This window comes from Rattus norvegicus, chromosome 4, assembly GCF_021556685.1.
Source record: "Rattus norvegicus strain SHRSP/BbbUtx chromosome 4, alternate assembly SHRSP_T2T, whole genome shotgun sequence".
NCBI lineage: Eukaryota > Metazoa > Chordata > Mammalia > Rodentia > Muridae > Rattus > Rattus norvegicus.
This window is the reverse complement of record NC_141537.1, coordinates 181,299,385-181,322,916: the sequence shown is the minus strand read 5'-3', so window position 1 is coordinate 181,322,916 and position 23,532 is coordinate 181,299,385. Positions and strand designations below refer to the sequence as shown.

General features: G+C 47.6%; 1 protein-coding gene across 3 annotated transcripts in view; it reads left to right on the top strand.

The window, feature by feature from the left end:
• The window catches only part of Itpr2 (inositol 1,4,5-trisphosphate receptor, type 2), a 377,779-nt gene that overhangs the window by 164,797 nt on the left and 189,450 nt on the right, over nucleotides 1-23,532 (top strand). For all 3 annotated transcript variants that reach the window (XM_087659437.1, NM_031046.4, XM_087659438.1), the window contains 7 exon segments: nucleotides 1,710-1,799; nucleotides 1,912-2,037; nucleotides 2,923-3,045; nucleotides 3,663-3,863; nucleotides 6,681-6,932; nucleotides 8,620-8,745; nucleotides 21,952-22,080. In XM_087659437.1, the coding sequence (XP_087515563.1) occupies nucleotides 1,710-1,799; nucleotides 1,912-2,037; nucleotides 2,923-3,045; nucleotides 3,663-3,863; nucleotides 6,681-6,932; nucleotides 8,620-8,745; nucleotides 21,952-22,080 (1,047 nt within the window).

The window sequence follows — 23,532 nt, the reverse complement described above, 5'->3', positions numbered from 1 at the left end:
GGACTCTGAGACCCATGACTCAAAAGTTTAGTTCTCTGAGACACTGGAGGGGCATTCTGGGTAGACGATTAGAGTGGGGATAGTGTCTGTTTACAGGGTTTTCATGCTTAGCAATGGCAGAGGAGATTCCGACGGGGTGGAGGTGGGGCTGCAAACAGTGTTTGCCAGGAAGGACACAAAGGAGAAATATAAAGCTGACAGGGACAGGGGTTGGGGGTTGGGGGTTGGGGGTTAGGGGTTAGGGGTTGGGGGCCGGCTTCAAACTGACCACACCCTTCATTGGCAGACCCTCCTTCAGTGTCATTTGACTGACAGGGAAAGCATCTGCTTTAACCTCTCAGTTTGAGTGAATTTCTTAATTGGTCCTGGAGCACCACTGGGAAGGCATCTTAGGAATGCAGGGCATCACCTGGCCTTGTGTGTATCTCTGTTACTTTTCCTGAGCTTAGACTGTGGTCTCACTAACTGGGAGCCTGACGCTGCCAACAGGCAGGAAGTCAGGGTCTCTGACCCAGCTTGAACCTGACACTGGTCCTGATCCCAAATGCAGTTCTGTGCGTTGTGTTGTGTGGGTCGGGGAAGTGACTACTACTGGGGAGGTTTCTGCCATTCTCTGCTCTCGCTAGGGTTCCTCTGTAAACATACCTATGAATTTTTCTGGAAACATCTCTCTGCTGCCCACCCGCGTGCCTCATATGCTTGGCTACATAGTTCTCATCTTTGAAGACCTTGACTTGACCTTGGCTCCTCTGTTGAAACGCTGCCTGAAGCCGGGGCACCTCTTTCTCCCTCCCTCCATTGCCAGTCGGATCTGTGTGAAATCTCTGATTTCTCATTTCATGCTTTCGTAGGTGGCTGTAAGTTTCTGGTGAGAAGAAGGGACCTTCTATATCTCTTAGAGGCTCTCCCAGTAGGCTGGTGTAGGCACACAGTGAGCCTAAAAAACTCTATGTTCGGGAGGGCTAACGGGTACTTTCATATGGCGAGTCCAAGAGGTGATATTTAGCATGTGCTCATGCCCTGGGTTTCTTTCTTAATATGATTTATCAGATAATGGTAATTGTAATTACTTATTTTCGGTGTCTCGGTATTTTCCACAAGTCTTACGGATGAAGTGATTTGCAATATTACTTTTAATCTAATTCGTTTTTCCTTCTTCATTGTCCTGCTCCACACTTGACCTGTTCCATGTTTGACCCCGAAGGATGTCATGGTAGCCTGTCAGAGCGTCCCGGGGTTAAGTGGGCCTTGCCTTTCTTCCCTCAGCTGCTTCTTGCTGCCGTGATATGATTGCTTCTTTGTCTGTCAGTTCCTTCTCCATCCCTCATTTCCTTACAGTTCATCTTGGGTGATAGAATTATGTCTTGTGTGCCCGTGATTTTGACCGTTTCCCCTCCTGGAGAAAGTAGAAGCCTAAGGCATGTCGGCAGCGTACATGGGCTCACACAGCAGCAACGTGCACAGCAGCCCTCACGCTAGCTTTCCCTCATGAGTGCACAGCGATGCCACTTACCCTGTAACGTGGTCTTTATGAGGTTGTAGTAATGTGCGCGGCACGTTCAAGCTGAGATACTTCTGGTGCAACAAAAAAGAATCACTAAATTAACATCCGGGACAGATGTTCGATGACGGGACTACAAAATTATATTCTTACTATAAAAGTAGTAAGTCCATGACAAACATAAAACACACTTTGGTGTTCATTTCAGGAGTCCAACCTCTTGAGCCCGGTGCAGGACGGCGCGAAGACACCTCAGATCGACAGCAACAAGGGCAACAACTACCGGATCGTCAAGGAGGTCGGCAGATGAAACCGCGCCCTCTGTGCGCACGCGCGGGCACACAGAGGCTGTTTTTACTTACGTGTATGTCCCAGTGCTGTGTTTAATACCACGCTTCCTCTTTCCAAAGATCTTGATTAGGCTGAGTAAGCTCTGTGTGCAGAACAAGAAATGTCGTAATCAACACCAACGGTTGCTGAAAAATATGGGGGCTCACTCCGTGGTACTGGACCTTCTGCAGATCCCCTATGAGAAGGTTGGCCCTGTTTTACTGTCTTTCTTCGATTCAGCATTGCTTAAAACGTGTCGCCAAGTTATAAAGGTTATAAGAATTTTCTCTCCCCTTAATTGTTTAAGAGGAGCCCTGTCCCAAACACTCAGCACCCTTGAGTTCTTTCTTGTGTTTTCAATGCAGTGGGGCAGGCTTCCACACAATCCCGCTTCAGCCTTGCAAATTATTAACGTATAATGAATTTCCACCGAGTCCCACACACCATGAAGGCTTTCCCCGTGGTCCCAGCCATGTCCTGTTGGCACAAGTTTCTGCTTTAGAACCATGTAGACTCACAGCTTGGTTGCACTGTCTACTTCTCTCTCAGTCCTGAACTCTCTTAGATGGCCAGTTAGAAGAGAGTCCCCCCTTTTCCTACTGTGCTCCCGTTCAATTACCTGTCTTTGGCGGGAACGTGGAAGGATGCTAAGCTCTGTGTAGAGCTTCCTAGCAATCACGTGCAACTCTGATTTGTCCTAACGCTAGTCATGTGTCTCCTGGGTTCTCCTCAGTAAGAATCTCCCCTTCCTCTTGCAATGACTAGCAATACTGTGTAGAGGTTTTTATTGAGAATGCCCCATCTTTCGTCTGACTTTAATTACATTTTTTGCTAGCATAGGTATTGGTGGGTAATCAGACAGTGTGGGAGGAAGGAGGAGTTGGACTGTGTGACCAGGAGAGGGTGGGGAGCATGGAGCAGAGTGACAGGAAAAGTGAGGTGAGAGATATTTAGAACAGGAAAGAGGGGGCCGGGTAGACGGACGGGATGCAGAGACACAGACAGCGTGAAGAAGAGCCACGGAGGAGGGAGGGATGCACTGCTGTGTGAACTTGCGCTCTTGGTGTCACGTGCTGCCCTTCGACCTACAGACCGACGAGAAGATGAACGAGGTGATGGACTTAGCCCACACCTTCCTGCAGAACTTCTGCCGCGGGAATCCACAGAACCAAGTTCTCCTTCACAAGCATCTCAACCTGTTCCTAACCCCTGGAGTAAGTACCACGGCGGCTCCTGACGCCCACAGCAACGTGTGGGGCAGGTTTACCGCATGGTGAATAGAGTTTTATTGACCTTTGTACATTGCTTCCCCCTTATTGTGGGTAACTCCACAAAACCAAGTATTTACCTTGTGGAAATTCTTTAAGCAGTTTAAAATTTTACACAATTTTTTTATATGTAAATGGCAGTTTCATTTATAATGTATGACTTAGTGTTAGAATCAGGAGGTGAGAACAGAGAACTAATTTGATGATGGGGAAGGTAAATATGGGAGCTGGGGTACAGGTCAGTGGTAGCTTGCCTAGCATGTGCAGGACCCAGCTCGTAGCCCAAACAAATGTTCAAGAGCTAAATACAGAGGTCGCATTAACAATGGCCTGTTAGGAGTGTGTTGGCAGATCCTGGGGCTGAGTGGGGGCATTCGCTATGGACGTGTGAGGACCTGGGTTCGGATGCCCTGTTCCCCCCTAGAAGCCAGGTATGGCCATGAGCGCCTGTAATATTAGTGCTCCGTGGCAGAGAAAGGAGGATCCCAGGAGGCGGGGGACTCATGCACTGTAGAGTGGGCGGTGATCTTGTCACAGTCACGTGGGTGCGCCCCTCTGCTCAGCTCCTGGAGGCGGAAACCATGCGGCACATCTTCATGAACAATTACCATCTGTGCAATGAGATCAGCGAGAGGGTGGTCCAGCACTTTGTGCACTGCATTGAGACACACGGCCGCCACGTGGAGTACCTGAGGTTCCTGCAGACCATCGTGAAAGCAGACGGCAAATACGTGAAGAAATGCCAGGACATGGTGATGACCGAGGTAGGTTCTCAGTCTGTGTCCTGTCAGCTTCGCATAGGTAGTGCTCACATGCACACGATCCTCTCGGAACAGGGGGAGAGATTACCAACCTGTGCTTGGGAGGTTGTTGCTTTCATTATGACCTCGTGAGCACGGTTACGGTCTACGCTATGTCCGTGAGAGCACCGGTACTATTTACTCTGCGTCTATGTGAGCACCGATAAGGTTTATGCCATGACTACTTATGTAAGCACCCATAAGGCTTACGCTAGGACTACGTAAGCATGGTTACGCTTACGCTACGACTACGTGAGTACGGTTATGGTTTACGTAAGCACCCATAAGGTTTACGCTCTGACTACGTCAGCACCGATAAGGTTTATGCTACTGCAGTGAGTGAAGTGGCTTATGACAACTTCACAGATTTTCTTAAGAGTTTTTCATTTTGATGAGTAATGAGTTTGGGTCTGTTAAATAATGAGTGTTTTGTTTGTTTGTTTGTTTTTTTTGGTCATTTAATCTTAAAAATGGTGTGTGTGTGTATGTGTGTGTGTTTGTGTGTGTGTATGTGTGTGTGTGTATGTGTGTGTGTCTGTATGTGTGTGTGTCTGTATGCGTGTGACTATGTCTGTACGTGTACCATGTAGGTGCCTGTGGAGGCCAGCAGACAGAGTTGGATCCTCTGGAACTGGAGGTAGACATATAAGCTGCCTAATGTGGATGCTGGGAATTGAACCAGGGTTCTCTGCAAGAGCAACATGTACTTTTTTTTTTTTCAAACCTTCGAGCCACCTCTCCAGCTCCTACAATGGATGAAACCTAATGCAGTCACAACTTATTTAGAATTAAACCAATTCTCCTATTTCTAAGTGTTTAGTAACTTAACAGAGTGATGGAGCACCGATGGTTCCTGCTCTCTTTCTGAATCCCAGGAGGGGCGCTCTCCACCACCATGATGGTTTTGAAGAACTCCATGTTTGTTAATAAGAAGTGATTGTCAGGGCTTTGTTAGAACAGTGGGAACTGGGTATTCTAAATAAGGTAAGAATTTAAGAAACAAGAATGGAGTATTCCAGCCGTCCACCCTACTTTAGATGAAGTTGATGTTGTGGATGAACTGCTTGCTGGGCACGACCGGGCTTCTTTGGAGAACTGGTGACCAGATGCTGGCCGGCAGCCTGTCCATACATCCACAACTGCAAGGCAGTTACCTGGAAGATCACGTTGGTCTGGGGAGATTTCCATCACTGGGTGCCTTCCAGTTAGAAATGAGAGATATCTCCATTGATTCCCCGTACCATGTAGAACCCTTAAAAATTAACCCAGCATAAGGCCTTGAACTTTTGCATATGAATTATTGAAGAAACGATGAAGAGAACGTACATTGTAAATCTATAAAATCTACCATTTAAGAAACCTGTCTTGGAGCTGGGGAGATGGCTCAGTCAGTATTGTGCTTACTGCCCAAGTATGAGGACCTAGGTTTGACATCCAGCACCCATGCAGGAGCCAGGCCCAATGACAGGTTCCTGCAATCCCAGTACTGGGAGGGCAGAGACAGGATAGTCCTGGGGCTTGCTGGCCATCCATTCTCTCTGAATCTGAGAAAGTAAGGTGGGAAGTGATTGCATAAGAGGCCGTCAATGTCTGGCCTCTATATGCACGTGAGTGTACACATACCTGTACACACACATTAGAACAAACATGGACACACACACACACACACACACACACACACATGCACACACAAAAAAGCCATGGTTAGCTCATATTAATTATGTGGAATTTGATCATCACAGTAAGATCAGATAGAGAAATAAATAAATGGGCTCTTCCTATGACACTTATCAAAAAGAATGCTTTTGTGTATAAGGAAATATTTATAATAGCATATTAATATATAACCATATTTGGGCACATACATTTCTTTACAACAGGACTGTCAAAGCCAGTCAGTTAAGGGCTTATTGATTTAAATGTTCGCCAGTTTAAGTACAATAGCTAAATTGAAATTTATAAATCATTTGTAACCTGACCAAATATATCAGGTATCAGTAATAGATAATAGATAACAGTGTGGGAAATGAAATCTGCTACTGTCTCAAGTTCTCTACTAAAGGCACATTGCAAAATATGAGGAGCAGTCACGTCCTAATTGTCCTTACTGGATCATTTCTCAGCCATTTCGGCTCTGTTCTGTTCTCCGATGCCTTCTCATTAACTGAGGAACTTTCTAGATTTTTATAATGTGGAATACACCTGAAGCAATGTACAGCTGGTTACTTATGCACATTAATTGCTAAGAAGGTGAATCCTTTCACATTTTTTTGGTTCTTTTTTTCGGAGCTGGGGACCGAACCCAGGGCCTTGCCTTTCACATTTTATTGTTCACTTTTTATGATTTATTTTATTCTTAATGGGTATATGTATGTGAGCGCATTGCCTGCAGAGGCCAGAAGAGGGCGCCAGAGCCTCTGGTCCTCTGCAATGCCCTTAATGGTTAAATCATCTCTCCAGTCACCCGGCAACCCCACTTCCCTAGTTTAGTGAAAATAGTCTGAGGGCTTCAGATGCTTTGGCTTTCCTGGTGCTGGGATTACAGGTGTGCACCAGCAGGCCTGGCTGGCTCTGTGTTGTTTGATTCCCATCCCGTCTGAGGCTCTCACATCTCCTGCCTGGTTTCAACAGCATCAATAGCTGGTCACTTGGCATGTGGTTTTGACCGTTCCGTCCTCCCGCCTTGATGAAGTTCTGCTTTTGCAGTATTTTCTGCGGTTACCTGCAGGCAGATCAAGCCTTTAGAGATGTGCTACGTAGAGTCTCTTTTCTTCCTTTCAGCTGATCAATGGGGGTGAAGACGTACTGATATTCTACAACGACCGAGCCTCATTTCCCATCCTTCTCAACATGATGTGCTCCGAGAGAGCCCGTGGGGATGAGAGCGGCCCCCTGGCCTACCATATCACCCTTGTGGAGTTGCTGGCAGCGTGCACTGAGGGGAAGAACGTCTACACGGAGATCAAGTGCAATTCTCTCTTGCCTCTGGACGACATAGTGAGGGTGGTGACCCACGACGACTGCATTCCTGAGGTTAGCCGGCAGATGCCCCTCATCTGCAGACTGTGCTTTAGTTCTTAAGGCCCACCCCGATGTCAGACATCCCCACAGTAGTATTTATGGTGACGTCTCCTACTTAGTAGAGTACCTAGTTATGTAATCTACCAAGTTAAAAAGAGCACAAAAGTTTCTAGTTTTTATTCGTGCAGAGGGAAGACAGTTCCACTGACCAAGAACTACAAGTGTCTCTTAGAGTCTGCACATGACGGTGGTCTTCCAGGGAAAGGTTCGATTGTAGTTTCTGAGCGCTCATTCACAGTGATTGATTAGCAAGCCTAGGCTGGTCCTGCAGTTCACGTCAGACGCCACGGCCTCACCTCGCTGCACAGAACGTGTGTCTCCCTGAGAACATGCCCGTATCCTTTCTCAGCCTCTCTTCCCCTTCATCGTTCATGATTGGGGCAAAATACCTCATCAGAGGACGGTTATCTACTATCTATCCATGAGGCCTCCAGGAGTACACACTGCAGCGACTTCTTTCTTTTCTGCGACTATGGTACATTACGACAAATTTATAAATTTGTGCAAACCTCGAAAAGACATCGAACCAAAAGGAGTCAGGTCTCAGCCCGTATTCAAGTAGCCCTGGCCCACGCAGCACAGTAGTGGATCCGAAGGAATATTTCTGTGGAATTGTTAGCACCTCGGCATCCTTCATGCCTTGGTGGGGCTGAGATGAAACGCACATGGGTGTGGTGGGGGAGAGGAATCCACTGGCTCAGTCCTTATCTGAGGTCCTTGTCTTGGTCATGTCTGATCCCATGTTCGGTTCCTTCTAAGAGCTCTGCTCTACCTCACAGCTCCAATGGGGGTCTGATGGGCCAAAGCTTTACTTCCTCAGAGGTCAGTTCATCTGCATCTCTCGTGGGAAGCTGGCCGTGTGACTTGTGCTGGCTCTCATGCCTTCCCCCAAGAGGACCAGCTGGGAGGGTCATAGGTGTGCCGTAGTCACCACGTGGGTTTCTGAGGCAGAGCAAGCCTGTGTCCAGTGAATCCTTGCACCGTTTTCTAGTCGTGTCACTGGGTGCAACAGTCACTTAACATTTCCAGCCCTCAATCCCCACACTTTTACAGTCAATGTATCGCCTCCTGCCTCCTAGGACTATTAGAGGATTATGTTCAGTAAGATGAGGCATGGGAAAGGCTGAAGTGTTTCTTGGGTGGTGGACTTGGAGCTGCTGCAGAGACGCTCTGTGTGTGTCTCAGCTCTTCTGTGACCAGACTTGACGTGGGCACCCGCCATCGAGGACGTTTTTCTAGACTTACATGGCATAGCAGGAAGCCCTACACCAGGAGAGCTGACCCTTGTTCCTATGGCTCTGACTCAGGGTCCAGGGGCCACTCTGGAATGACTGACATGATTTGTTTATATATACAGCCTTTTCTTTTGAGATCTTCCCAGTGTCTCAAGGATGGTAGGATGGCTTTGAGTAAGGCTCTTACTTTCACAGGAATCTCATGTCGGGGAATGGAATGCTAGAACACGGGCTCCCCAGGGCCAGGGTGGAATAGCTGTCAAAGAGGAAAAAAAACACGGAACCCCACACATACACAACAAGGTCATCCCTGATAGTAGCCGACACAGGTGGCATTCAGTGGTGTAGAAGAGAAGGCAGTGGGTGAGAAATTGAACTTGCTTTTGTGTTTGAAACTTGCACAGGTAAAAATTGCATACGTGAACTTTGTCAACCATTGTTACGTTGACACAGAAGTGGAGATGAAGGAAATCTATACAAGTAACCACATTTGGAAGTTATTTGAGAACTTCTTGGTGGATATGGCAAGGGTAAGTTAAATCCTCTTCATGTGGATTCTTTAAATACCTCAGTATTGATTGGTGTGGGTTTTGACTGAGCGGTAAGTATCTAGATGCCTCTGATGTTTGACCATCTGGACTGTTAACGTACGCCTTCACTGGGTTCAAGTACACGCACCGTCAGAGTGTTCCTGTTTTACGTCACTTTTTTGCGGCCAGCTGGACGTCACCATACCCTCTCTTAGGCGAATCACAGCGAGAGAAACCATCCCATTTCTTCACCATTTAGCACATACCGTTTACGTTTGTAGCCAGTGACCTGTGGAAGCCTTGGCTCTGACCAGCTGCAGCAGACTTCTGAGTCCTTGAAGCAAAGGGGAATTTCTTGGCTGAGGATGGAGCTTAAGTTGCATGTGCAGGAAGATGCTGGAGAGATTGCAGATCTGCAGCTGCGGGGTTGCCTGGTGCCTGTAGCTGAGGATAAACTTGAGAAAGACCAAGGTCGCACTCTTAGTGGCACAGGCTACACAGCTAAAACGGAGTTTCATGTTTTTAAAACCAAAGAAAGCTGGAGATGACTGCCTGACCCAGCTATCCTGGGAAGCCCTCTTTCCACGTTCGGATTCAGAAGCCATTTGTGCTTTGCTTTACTGAGTTTGCCTAAGTGGGTGATTCATGTCATTTGTTACATAAAGTGTTATTTATTACGGAAAGGCTGCGGGAGAGACTTCTGGAATCCCTGTCTGCTGTCTGCTCTGACTCTCACACTGAGGCCGAGCTGACTGCAGGCTTCTTTGTTCTTCTTGGATTTTTCTTTTTCCTGCAAAGTAGGCCCCTTCTCCAGGTGGACATGAAGCCTGCTGCCCAGGGACAGACGCCTCCTCCCTCCAGAAAGGTGAAAGAGACACTGAAAACATTCACACGCAACCAAGGTAGCCTTCCTGACAGCTCCCCAGGCCCTGCTCTCCAGAGTCTGACTCAGCGTTTGGGAGACAAGATAATTTGAAACCAGTCTTAGGTGACAACTCATGGTTAGTCCTGGGCCACCCCAGAGAGCCACTGTAGTAGGTGTGGCAGCCAAGGGCAGGGACTTCAGTGGAGTTACTCAGACCAGGCAGAGGCACAGACTCTGCCTTTCTCTCACTGGCTTGCTCACTATATTGGGGAAAGTACTGTAATCACTCTGCCCCTGAGTTACCTCATGATAAATACGTTTTCCCAGGATGCAGCTGGCAAGGTAATACACATTAAACTCTTGGCACATGCTGCACTTAGCAAAGGGCTTGGTGGCGTTGCGTCATCATCAGGATCACCAGGGCTACATACGAGAAGGCTCTCGGGCAGTTTTAGGAACTTCCCAGAGATCTAAGTGACATAGGGACATTGCGAGCGGGAGAGACTCTAAGCAGGCAAGAGGCATTGTGCTTATGATACCAGATGAGCATCAAGTTGGGCAGGCTTGAAGCCACATAGCACGAAACCAGGCATGTACGAAGCCAGACATGACAGGTACTAGACATGTGTGAAGTCAGGTATGCAGGAAGCCTGGCATGAAGTAAACCAGAAGCTGGACACGCATGAAACTGGGTATGCATATATCAAGGCATGCATGAAGTCAAGTATACATGAAGCTAGACATGCATGAGGTCAGGCATGCATGAGGTCAGGCATGCATGAAACCAGGTATGCATGAAACCAGGTATGCATGAAGCTGGCCGTGAGTTAATCTGGAAGCTGAAAATGCACAAAGCCAGATGCCTTAGTTATGGTTTCTACTGTAGTAAAGAGATGCCGTGATCACGGCAACTCTTATAAAGGAAGACATTTCATTGAGGCTGGCTTATAATTCAGTTCAGAGGATTAATCCATTGTGATCAGAGCAGGAAGCATAGCAGTGTGCAGGCAGACATGGTGCTAGAGAGGTAGCTGAGAGTTCAACATCTGGATCAGAGGGCAGCAGGAAGGCACACACACACACACACACACACACACACACACACACACACACACACACACATTGGGCTCGGCTTGAGCATTTAAGACCCCAAAGCTGATCAACCCCAAGAGACACACTTCCTCCAGTAAGGCCACACCTCCTCCAAGTAGTGTCACTCCCTCCCTGTGACCCTGTGGAGGCCGTTTTTATTCACACCACCACACCAGGCGTGCCTGAAGCCAGGCATGCATGAATTCAGATACTGTGAGGCCTGCATGCACACAGCTTGATATAACATGCTGCAAAGGAAAGGCATCAGACCCAGGAGCTAGCGGCAAACTTGTAAAACCCCAGAGAACTGATTGACGCCGGAGAGGCGCGAGGGAGAGCTAGGGAGAGCTAGGGAGAGCTAGGGGTGAGTTTTCCTGTAAGTTGGGAAGAGGGCACTGAACACTGCAGGGGTGCAGGAGGAGAGGGGTCAGGGTGACCTCATGTCCAGTTCTTCATGTTCAGCGTCTAATAACAGCATCTGAACTGTGCTTGACACACTTTGGTTTCATTTCTGCACAACATAATTTTTAGAGATTCCTATGTGGACTCTCAGTGGTTTTCTTCATGATAGTTTCTACCTTGATTTTACCTGAGCAGTTACATAGGGTAAGCTCAGTGAAGCAAAGACATGGTGTATACTGGGAGCCATAGGTCCTCCTTGCCAGGCCTACTTCGAAATTATAAAATCATGAACCTCGGGACTTGAGGATGGACTCATAATTTTGCTCCTGGAGTCCAGAGATGCGATTTGCTGGCCGATTCTCCCGCTTGTTACAGAGTCTGAAGGAAGGTTTCTACCACTGCCCACAGCAACTTCTCCAGCGTAGCCCTTGTGCCTCCCAGCGTTTTACCTGTGTCTCGTACGGGTCCTCTTTGGAGCCATGCCCAGTGTGCTGTTTCCACATCATTTGGATTCCCTCCACTTGGCCTGAGCCTACAGTTGTATTTTGGTAGTAGTTTGGAGAGCAGTTTATCTGAAAGACAGTCGAAGTCTCAGCTGCATAGTGTCTGCTCTCTCCCATGGCTATTCCCTGTGCCTGCTGCCTGCCAGTTCTCGGGGTTCTCGAAAAGCCCCCTGGAGCCTCCACTGTTTGTAGCCTCCATTTTCCTCTCCCTGGCCTTTATCCCTTATAAGGCACAAAGACCCAGTGAGACGGCTAATCCCGTAAAGGTACTTGCTGAGAAACCCGATAATCTGAATTTGCTCCCCAGAACACACACAGTGCACAGAGAGACCAGGCTCCAGAAAGTTCTTTAATACATTTAAAAATAAGTTTAAAAAGACGCATGGAAAGTCTTTCCTGAAAAACAGCTCTTAATAAGCGATGCTACATTGTTTCACGTGATTATCCCACGTCCTGACAGAGACGGGCCCATGAGCTGTAACAGCACACTGGGCAGTGGCTGAGCTGTTAGACCCAGGAAAGTCGCTGCCGTCTTCCAGGCCATTAATGGCAGCCCACTTTGATCTATGTCCTAATGCAGCTAAAATTGGTGCTTGCGGGGCAGAAATGCTTTTCTTCGTCTTGATAACTGATTGTTGTCGCGGTCAGGGGACTCAGGCCATTATCAGAAAGCACCTGGAAGGAATGGAAGGTAATCAATGCTGGTCTGAGATACAGGTTCAGTTTTTGAAGATGTTCCCAATTCTTCCTTCACTTTCAAAACCTTACAGAGACTGTACTCTGAGTAATGTTCTGACAGAACGAAATTAGGCCAAGAAATAATTTAGGATGTGTGCTAACACCGTGTCCCATCAGTCACAGCTTAACAAGACAGCAAGAGACTTTGTTTACAAGATAGATCACGCTGGCCCTTCCTCCGCTCCCTTTCCCACAGATCGAAGGAAGGAGACGAGGTAGGATTTCTATTTGCTCTAAAGCATGCTTTCCCATTGTTTTGGTTAGGTAGGATTACATATGATTATCGATTCTTTTAAAGGTTGAATTAGTTATTAATAAGAGTCAATTGAAAGTATTATTTGTAGGTGGCCCAGAACCTAGCATGGCGGGCACTGAAGAAGCATCCATTGTAGCTTTTATCCACCTTTGCATTCTCTGTAATTTTATTGATTTCTCCAAATTTTTTTTCTTTTCTTTTTTTCGGAGCTGGGGACCGAACCCAGGGCCTTGCGGTTGCTAGGCAAGCGCCCTACCTCTGAGCCAAATCCCCAACCCCGATTTCTCCAATTTTTATGCTGAATTATGGTGATGGCGCCTGCCTGGGCCACAGGCTTAATATTGGACTGTTCTTAATGAAATGATACTCATCCTGTATCATATGCTGTGAGCCTGCCTGGGCCACAGGCTTAATATTGGACTGTTCTTAATGAAATGATACTCATCCTGTATCATATGCTGTGAGCGTTACATCACTGGTGGCATCTGTTCTAGTTCATCGGCTCACCCTGTACCTCCCCCTTCGTGTGTGATTGTGCACAGGTACCTGTTAACGTGTGCACGATGTGTGCGTGTGCCAGTGAATGCGTATGCACGGGTGCATGGAGGTTAGAGGTCAACCCAGGGTGTCGTTCTTCAGAAGTACTACTCGTCCTAGCTTCTGAGACCTGGTCCCTCAGAGTCTGGCCACGGACCCAGCTCTACTCGTAGGCTGGCTGGAGAATTCCAAGCACCCCCCTGTGTCTGCCTCCTCACATGTTCACATGTGTGTGCTGCCATACTGGGCCGCTCCCCCACTCTTCTTTCTTTCTAGTAGAATGCATTATGGAACTTGAAGCAAGGTCTTCGAGGTCTTTGTTCTTGAAAGGCATGCACTTTGCTAACTAAGCTATCCCTCTAGCTCCTTGAGTCCTTCATTTGTGTCCCCAGGGCTGTTTGGTCTGTCTGTCTCTCTCATTGTCTCTCCCCCATCTTTTTTGGTCACTCCCCAGCTGCTTAGCTGATCCCTCTGTATCTTCCCAACTTCCAAATACTGAGGTACGGCAAACCTTGACTTGATCCCTTCGCTGTCTACAAGCATTTGCTTCCTGGGATCAGCAACTCCCAAATTTTGAAGCCTGGGCCCTTTCTCTGACATCTACTGTTGAGTCTGGGTATTTTTATATCTCTGTTTAGTTAGCTGTCTGGTGTCAGACTTCTTGTTCATGCTCTACTCCAGACCCGTCTCTTGTCAAGTTGTGGGCATCTGGGCAAATGGCAGCTCTGGAACCTACCTTCTGCACCCAGGCAGACATTTTGATAGCATTTGCAAATGCTACTTCGTACACCCTAAGTCTGACCCTTCCCCAAATACTGCAGGTTCTGAAATACCATAAATTTGGCTAGTTCTGAACTCTTGTATCATAACTGTCCACATCTGGAGGGAGAGAGGAGGAAATGGGTGTGCGTGTGTGTGAGGGTTGGGACAGGTCACCCTCCTTTGCTTAGACACCTCAACAACTTACTGCCTTTCTGTGCCTTCTCTTCCTTCTACGTGACCTCTTGTCTTAGTCTCCCCAGAGCTGGCTCTCTATCCTGTTCACATGGTCTCCACGGTGATTCTCCAGACACTCCCATCTTAGCCCCTCTGCTTTCTCCTGAGAGGCCTGGTCCCAAGACTTTCCTTTCTCTTTGGTCAGATCCTGCAGTTTTTATTTTTCTCTCTATGGGGCCATATCTGACATAAACAGCTGAAGGGAGGACATGTTTTAGCTCAAAGCTTTGGAAGTTCACCCATTACACTTGGGAGGGCATGGCAGTGGAGGAGGAGGCTGTCCACCTTATGGCGGAGAGGAAGCAGAGAAAGGAGAAACAGAGGACATGAAACACTCCCGAGGGACATACTTCCTCCAGTTGGGCTCTGCCTCCTGATGTTACCTCCAGCTACAAACGAACCTTTGGACAGATATTTTATATTCCAACCTCAATACTCCATTCTTGCCCATCCCACAAGGCACTCAGTCCCTCTCTGAAGTATCCATAACCTTCATACTTTCAATGTTGTTCAGGAGTCCAAATTCAGAGGCTTCTCTGAGACCCATAGCTGTAAGCACACAGAGAATCAGTGTTGCACACTTCCAAGGTTCAGTGGTATGGGGTATAAGTTTCTATCCTGTAAGGTTGGAATGTGTGAATAGGAGTGTCCCAAAGACTGAAACCCATCTGGGCAAGCATGAATCCTGTAGCTGTGTATCTGTTCAGGGCATGTGGTAGTGTTCTGTGGATTCCCAGGGCAGGTGATCCCCCCACCCCCCGCCCAATATAGCTTTGCCATTTTATCCCATATGTCTTCTCTCTCCTGTTCAACGCTAACACCCCTGGGTCTCTAGAGAAGCTTAGGTTCATCCTCACAGCCTCTCATGTTGGCATTTCAGGGGCCGCCTGCAGGAATCAATCAGACAACATGGTCTGACTTCCCCGCATTCTTTGAAATCTGGTAGAAGGCTTCACAGCTCTGTAACTTCTGCATGCTTCACGCTTACAGATCGGCATGGTTGAGGGCAGGGCCTGCTGCCGGCTTGAGCAACACCCAGGGGCCTGTGGAGTGTGAGTACGTCTGTCTCGAAGCGCCTGGGTGTCTGGGTGTGGTAAGGCTGGTGAGCAGCTGTAGAGATCAGGAGTTGTAGCCGCGCTCTCATCCTAAGGAAGTCTTGTAAACGTTGTACACTTTTACAACCTGAGGCAGTGATGGATGGATCTCTTTAATTTCCTGACATCCCTCAAGATAGCATTGTCCCCTGTGCAAAAGCACAGAGCATTAAAAAAAAAAAACGATCCTGTTACAGTTCTCCCTCCGTTGCTGTGTGAAGTCTCTGACAAAAGCCATGAGGGATACAGTGCTTACTTCTGTTCTACGGTCCCAGCCTCCAGGACTGGGAAGGCATAGCAACGGAACCAGTGTCACGGCATCCACACGCAGGAAGCAGTAAGGAGGCAGAGCTATAAAGACTGTGTCAAGTCTTAGCCTCTGTGACAACGGTTCTCAGCCTGTGGGTCTCAACCCCTTTGTGGTTGCGTATCAGATAGCCTACATATTTACATTACAGTTCACAACATTACAGTCAGGAAGTAGCAATGACATGATTTTTATGGTTGGGGAAGGGGTTACCATACCATGAGGAACTGTATTAAACGGTCACAGGGTTGGGAGGGTGGGAACCACTGCTCTATGATCTTCTTCCTCCACAGCGGGTGGCAGGATGGACAGGTGTTTGGATATGTGACCCTGTGAGGACATCTCTCATTCAAACTACAGTGGGCTCAAGGGCCTTCTTAGAAACCTCATTTCCCTTGCTCCTACTTCAAGTTGCTATTTTTTCCTTACCGAACTACACACTTTCCAAGTCTCTCTGCTCTGTTTCAGTTCCTACTTTTAAACTACAAATCAACCAACGTAGTCAGAAATAGCCGTGCTCTTGGCCCACATGCTGCTTCCTTTTGAAATTCACTACCTTTGTATTAAAGGGAAGAATCGTTTTCGCTCCTGCATTCAGGGTCTTCCGTCCATCATGGCAGGAAGGTGCGGCAGGCAGAGAGACCCTCACCATGTGCTCAGGGAGCTGCACAGAGGATGTCTCTCTTTCCTCTATCCTACCAGCTCCCGCCTGCGGCTTGATGCCGCCCACACTCAGGGAGGGGCTTCCTTGTAGTGAGCTGGAACTGAAGTGGAGGGCGTGGCACACACCAAGGGAAGAAATTTACACACGCAGAGAGGCAGCAGAGTCAGTACTCTGAACGGACATCAGCGGGGAAGCCAAGTCAGGTGTGCAGCGTGCTGTGCTGACAAATCCTGCTAGTAAGGCATCAAGGCTTCCCAGAGTGGTTCTGTGAGCTTGAATGGCTCACACATAACGGAACACATGAATGGGATGGTTACAGGAGGAACATCCAGTCCTATTAATAATGGGTGTCAATCAACAGGAACCTAGATGTACACATATATTTAGGAAATCTGAATGGGCAAATGCCTACGGTTAATCAGCTGTAGGCTCGTCTGTGGGGTCTTCTCTTGCTTAACGATTGATGATGCGCGAGGGCCCAGCTCCCTGTGGGCTGTGACGCCCATGGGCAGGCCGTCCTGAGGTGTATAAGAAAGCAGGCTGAACAAGCAGTGGAGAGACAGCCGGTAAGCAGCACTCCTCCATGGTCCCTGCTTCAGTTCCTGCCGCTGGGTTCCTGCCTTGACTCCCCTTCAGGGTGGACGGTAACCTGAAGGTCTTTATCAAAGATAGAAAGCAAACCGGGAAACAAGGCAAGGGATGTGAAATAAAACGTTAGGTCTCATTAAGATTGACAGGGATACTGGTAACTTGTATAGCAATAGTAATACAAGTTGTGTTCTAAGAGATGTGCATAGGGCCACAGGGTGTGAGAAGGGGTAAGTGAGCACCCAGAGCTCACCTAAGTGAGTAATAGTAATAGTAATAGTAAGGCAGACGGTTACCAACCAGAGGCCAGGGAGGTCGGGAAGGGCAGCGTCCTGGGAGCCTGGGAGACTTGGGATCCTTGAGGTAGAGCTGTGGAGGTCGACCCACAGCACTGGTGAGGAAGCAGAGGAACACGGATCTGTTCTCGTCTCTATAATTGTCCGCACCTCCAGTTAGCTGCAACCAACCACAGCACGAAGGCAAGAGCTAGCTGTGTTAACAAGGGCTGGCCTGCGTGTCCACAGAGAGTTCTGCCACTGCATTCCAAATTTATTTCAGAGGAAGAGCTGAGCGTGCAGCAGGGGGCCGTCTCCACAGTCTCGCCTGACGGCTTTACCTTTGAAGAGCAAGCCACGGAGGTGAAAGGCAAATCAATAATACTGTATAATTCTTTATAATCATCAAGTATATGAATGAATGGATGAATGAATGAATGATTGAATGAATGAATTGATTCAAGGAAACCACATAAAACCCCACAGGAACAAGATAACTAAAAAATAATTTGTAATTTTTGATAATATAGTCCTCAGTTTAGTTTCAGAAATAGATTTAAGCCTGATGGCCGACAGAAATAATACTAGCTTTTCCAGTGAGAGGCCGGGTAATGACACCACATGGGCATACATTATAGGAACAATGTCAGGTCATCATATGTAAACACACGAATACTTTAAAAACACATGTCTCATACATAAATGGCTCATGTCATTCTGAGCCATTTCCCACCGTTTTTTTTTTTAATTAAAGAGTAAGATTTAAAACCGGATAAATATATGACATATCTATTAGGTTTTTTTTCTTCCTGATGAGTTTTTCAAGGCTTTAATAAGAATAAAGGCTTCTTTCACTTCTTGGCTACCCTTGGTAGGGCGAGTGAAGGATGAAAAGAGAGAATGCTGGTTTCCCCTATCTTGGAGAGGAGTAGGTCCATATGCTGTGGTAAACACAGGCTTTTCATTAACCAGACATTAGAATAACGCCTTATCTAGATAATCTCATTAATCCACTTACTCATAAGGGGATCTCTGCCAGTGCCCAGCTCCAGGCAATGAAGCCCAATGTGTGATAAGTCTCGAGAGGCCCCCTAACCCCCACTGCACGGGCTGTGCCTGGACAAAGTCCATGGGACTCGTGTGAGAGCTGGGCTGCTCCCTGCTGAACAAAAGGGCAATTTTAGCCTGTCAGAAAAGTTCAGTGTTTGGAAGATGCTTCAAGAAGTAAAATCCTAACTGACGTCTGTCATGGGAAAGTCAGTGTGGTATCAGTTCTGGGCCAGGTTAGATTTTAATTCTCAGTTCGCACAGCCCAGAAATACAGCCTCACCTAACGTGAACAGCGTGAGAGTTAGAGCCATGGAGCGGACTCACCGGTTTCAGAGACACTTATGGCAGTTCCCTCTTACGTCTGGTTCCACTCCGTGTAGTCACGTGTCGGAGGTTCAAAAACAGGACACGGAGAATTCCAGCAGTAAATAGTCATACCTTTTAAATCCTGAGGTGGTGATGCTGTCCCACCTCCTCCATCCACATCCAGGGTGAGCGTCACCGCTTTGTCCCGCCTTCCCATCGTGAGTGTGCTGCCCTCGGCTTAGTCCTGTCATCGTAGGGCTCTTGATCCTGGGTCAGCTGTCCTGCAGTGGCTGTGTCCAGGTAGTCTCTGATTCAGTTAGTCACAGACCCAAAACACAGGCGCGGCGGTAAGGGCAACTCACATGTGCCGTTGAAAATGCATATGGGGCATCTTGTAAGTAAGAAGGTGAATGGAGTGGGGGAGGGGGAGAGAAAGAAGAGACATTCACTTACATCCACTCTTATTCTGATACATCACACTTTAAAAATCTGTGTTATTCTCCTCCATTGTTGGTGGGATTGCAAACTGGTACAACCATTCTGGAAATCAGTGTGGAGGATCCTCAGAAAATTGGACATTGAACTGCCTGAGGATCCAGCTACACCTCTCTTGGGCATATACCCAAAAGATGCCCCAACATATAAAAAAGACACGTGCTCCACTATGTTCATTGCAGCCTTATTTATAATAGCCAGAAGCTGGAAAGAACCCAGATGCCCTTCAACAGAGGAATGGATACAGAAAATGTGGTACATCTACACAATGGAATATTACTCAGCTATCAAAAACAACGACTTTATGAAATTCGTAGGCAAATGGCTGGAACTGGAAAATATCATCCTGAGTGAGCTAACCCAATCACGGAAAGACATACATGGTATGCACTCACTGATAAGTGGCTATTAGCCCAAATGCTTGAATTACCCTAAATGCCTAGAACAAATGAAACTCAAGACAGATGATCAAAATGTGAATGTTTCACTCCTTCTTTAGAAGGGGAACAAGAATACCCTTGGCAGGGAAGAGAGAGGCAAAGATTAAAACAGAGACTGAAGGAACACCCATTCAGAGTCTGCCCCACATGTAGCCCATGCATATACAGCCATCCAATTAGACAAGATGGATGAAGCAAAGAAGTGCAGACCGACAGGAGCCGGATGTAGATCGCTCCTGAGAGACACAGCCAGAATACAGCAAATACAGAGGCGAATACCAGCAGCAAACCACTGAACTGAGAATAGGACCCCCGTTGAAGGAATCAGAGAAAGAACTGGAAGAGCTTGAAGGGGCTCGAGACCCCATATGAACAACAATGCCAAGCAACCAGAGCTTCCAGGGACTAAGCCACTACCCAAAGACTATACATGGACTGACCCTGGACTCTGACCCCATAGGTAGCAACGAATATCCTAGTAAGAGCACCAGTGGAAGGGGAAGCCCTGGGTCCTGCTAAGACTGAACCCCCAGTGAACTAGACTGTTGGGGGGAGGGGGACAATGGGGGGAGGGTGGGGAGGGGAACACCGATAAGAAAGGGGAGGGGGGAGGGGGATGTTTGCCCGGAAACTGGGAAAGGGAATAACACTCGAAATGTATATAAGAAATACTCAAGTTAATAATAAAAAAAAAAGGAAAAAAAATCTGTGTTATTATTAATCCATTTCTCTGCAACGTTTGCAAATACCCTGTCATAGTTGCGTACGTATATCTGATAAAAACATTGTATATGGACTTGGTGCTTTCGCTGTGGTAGTGGGGTCATTGCTGTGGATGGGTCATTGACTGCCTTGAATATTGTATTCATGTAGAAGTTGTTACTTGCTGGAACAGTGGTAAGATTCCATAATTAGATATAATTTACTTCCTTTGATTAAAACTATTCCGTTTCCCCAATATGGCCTGACAGTGTAAGGTATTCCGAAAGCCTTTCTGTTCTGAGGACGTTGTATCAGTGTGTGTCTCAGTGGAGGAAGAGAAAGCCTTCACAGAAGGAAGGGGTTAGAATGTAAGCAAACCCTGTCCTCATTCCCCTGCACGGCGCACATCTAATTTCGGTACGAACCGCCCGTTTTCCAAGCCAGGAACTCTGGAACCCATGGTTTGAGACCGGACTTTTTCTCTTTTATGAATTCCTGTGACAAGTGTTAGAGAGGTATCAAATTAAATCACGTGTGCTCGCTCTTTTGATGCAGTGCCTTATTGAAAAGTCAAATGTTACTGAGGAATGTGGGTCGCCCAAGGACGTCTGGAACACATGGCCACCATCCCTGGCCTCTCACCCTTTGTCCGTCTTTGTTTTCTTTGTCTGTCCCGGTTCCCAGCTTTTCTCACACCCTCTGCTCTTCTCTCTTCTTGTGTCCGGATCTCCTGTGTGTTTTCAATCAGGACCCTTCGCTTTCGCAATTCGTCAGTCAGACATTTGGAAATGCAGTTTGGCAAAGGGCCTCGTTTAGTGCGCTCTGAGGAATGGAGCAAGGGAGGGTGCTTTGGTCCAGCCCCAGCTCAGTCCTGGATCAGAGCAAGGGAGGGCGCTTCCGTCCAGTCCCAGCTCCAGCCCTGCCTTTGCCCTCGGCCTGCAGAGGCATAAACCGCGCATGCGCATGCCGGCTTCTCAGAAGATAGGTGCATAAGAGAGTGTGGGAAGGATTTAGATTTACTCCCTTTATTTTTCTACTGTGTGAACCTCTTTTCCTACTTCTGTGATCAGTCGCCTAAGTAGAAGCAACTCAGAAAGGAGGTGCGCTTGTCTCAGCTCTCAGTTTTAGGGTACCGTCTTTGTAGAGGGGAAAGGATGAGAGGCGGTAGCTGCGTGGTGGGCTCACTTGTGTAACTGGGGCTCCTCCTCTCACACCTTGGCCAATGGGAAAGAGGGGGACAGGAAGTGGGTGGGGCTTCCAAACCTCCAGGCACATCACAGCCAATGAGACACTTCCTCTAACAAGGCTCTAAGTCGCAGGCATGTCTGATCCATTCACGGCTACTGGGACCCAATATGCAAACATTATGCATATATATATATATTTGTAAATTGGTAGCACAGGTGTGTAGGGTAAACTTCATAGATGACAGTGTCTTCCACCGTGTTGGGCACACCTCCACATTCTTCAACAGCAATGGACCAAGTGTTTGAACCTGAGCTCGTATAGAGGACATTACACACGCAAATGTCAACACCTCCCATGGGTTCCTCTCATCTGGTTATGCGCACAGTGGCCCTTTTCTTCGGCGTCCTCTCCATGAATGCATGCGGTTTCCATCAAAATCAAGCTTGTGGACCAAGGGAGAGGTTGGCGGGCAAAGATAGAGAAAACGGCAAGTTAACCCAGGGCCCAGAGGCGTGAAGGGCATTGGAGGCTGAAATGACAGAGGTCTATGGGGGAAGCTGCCAGAGATGGAAGTCTTAGTGGATTTGGATGAAAATCTTTCCATCTGAAGCAGCTTCACAAAGTATAGAAATGACTGTGGAGAACTCCACAGGCAACTTTTAGAAGGTTCCTCCACCAATGTATAGACGTACTTTTCTTTCTCCCCAGGTCTGCAACACCACCACGGACCGGAAACACGCAGACACCTTTCTGGAGAGGTGTGTGACAGAGTCAGTCATGAACATCGTGAGCGGCTTCTTCAACTCGCCGTTTTCGGATAACAGTACCAGCCTCCAGGTAGCTGAGCCGAGTCCTCAGCTGTAGGACGCTTACCTCCCATGCCTGGGATGAGTGGTAGTCTGCTAGGAAGGCCTTTAGGACACCCTGGAGAGTCACCGTGTCCTGTGCTACTCAGCACTGTGCCTCTCTCTCACTCAAACTTCATCTTAGCATTAACTTACTCACGGTAACGCAGGGGAATGGGTTTCACCGTGGCATTTTACCTGTAGGCGCGGCTGCATCTTCTCACGTTCTGCGCGCCCCTCTCTTCTGTGGTCCCCGAGTTTTCTGTGCATTTTCGTGTTTCTCAGCCTTTGCAGCTTTGTCTGTTCTGACTCACTTTGAAATTTATGCTTTAGCAAGAAGTCCAGTTTATACATCATTTAACCAGGTTGACAGATGATGGTTCCATCTACCCCACCCCCTGCCCTCTCTCCTACCCCGCCCACCCTCCTACCCCCTCCCTCCCTCCTATCCTCTCTCCCTTCTTGCTGCTCCCCCCAACCCCAACTTTATTTTCCACACAGAGACCTCCTCTTGCAGTTGAATCATTTCCCGATTTCCAAGCAGTGCCAGACACTTCACCTCTGTCTGTGGAGGATTCCACCGAGGAACCTTGAGATAATGGCTGATGGTTCAGGTGGACCTGCACCCGGCGCATCTGCTGCCTATTAGTAATTTATCTTAATGTGGGCATATTGACATTTTCACACAGGCCTTTATAAAGTATTAAAAATATTTATACTTTTCAACCTTATTTAAGACCCACAGATAAGGAAACAGTAAAATACATTGTGGTACATCTGCAGGGCGGCTTCTTAAAACTCATGTTTCAAAGGGAAAATTAATGACCAACAAAACTGTTTCTCAGCGTAGCGCCACAGAATTGCATTAAGCATTATCTAGTTCCGTTTGTGTAAAGAACACACGTGCTCAAGCCTGTGTGTGCATGAGTTCTGACCTGCAGACCCTGCCAACCTTCAATCAACAATATCAGGAAGTAATTGTCCCGAACATGTACTAGTGTAACAACTCTTTACAGAATACCTACAGTTTGTTAGGAATTGTCAGTTGGACCACAGATGAGTGCGTTTCCCGTTTGGTGTCTCTTTCTGTGTCTGTTGGGTGAGCGATGACATCTTTAAGAAATTGACATTGAGTTTCTCCATAGTGAACATGGTAGTGGACCTCTGTCAGGTCCAAGACAGGTGGACCCTTGAACTTGCATTTTTTTAATTAAGAATATAGTTAAAGGGCCAATGAAGGGGCAGAATGATTGTTGTGAAAACAAGGGCATGAGTTTGATTCCCCAGAACACGTGTACAGGCCAGACGCCTAAGTTGGTATGTCTGTGAAGGGTCAGAGACGGGTGGACCCTGGTACTCAGAGGCCATTCAGATCTAACCAAAACAGTTTCAGGTCCAGTGAGAGATCCTGCCCACCAAAGTAAGGTGGAGAGTGATAGAGGAA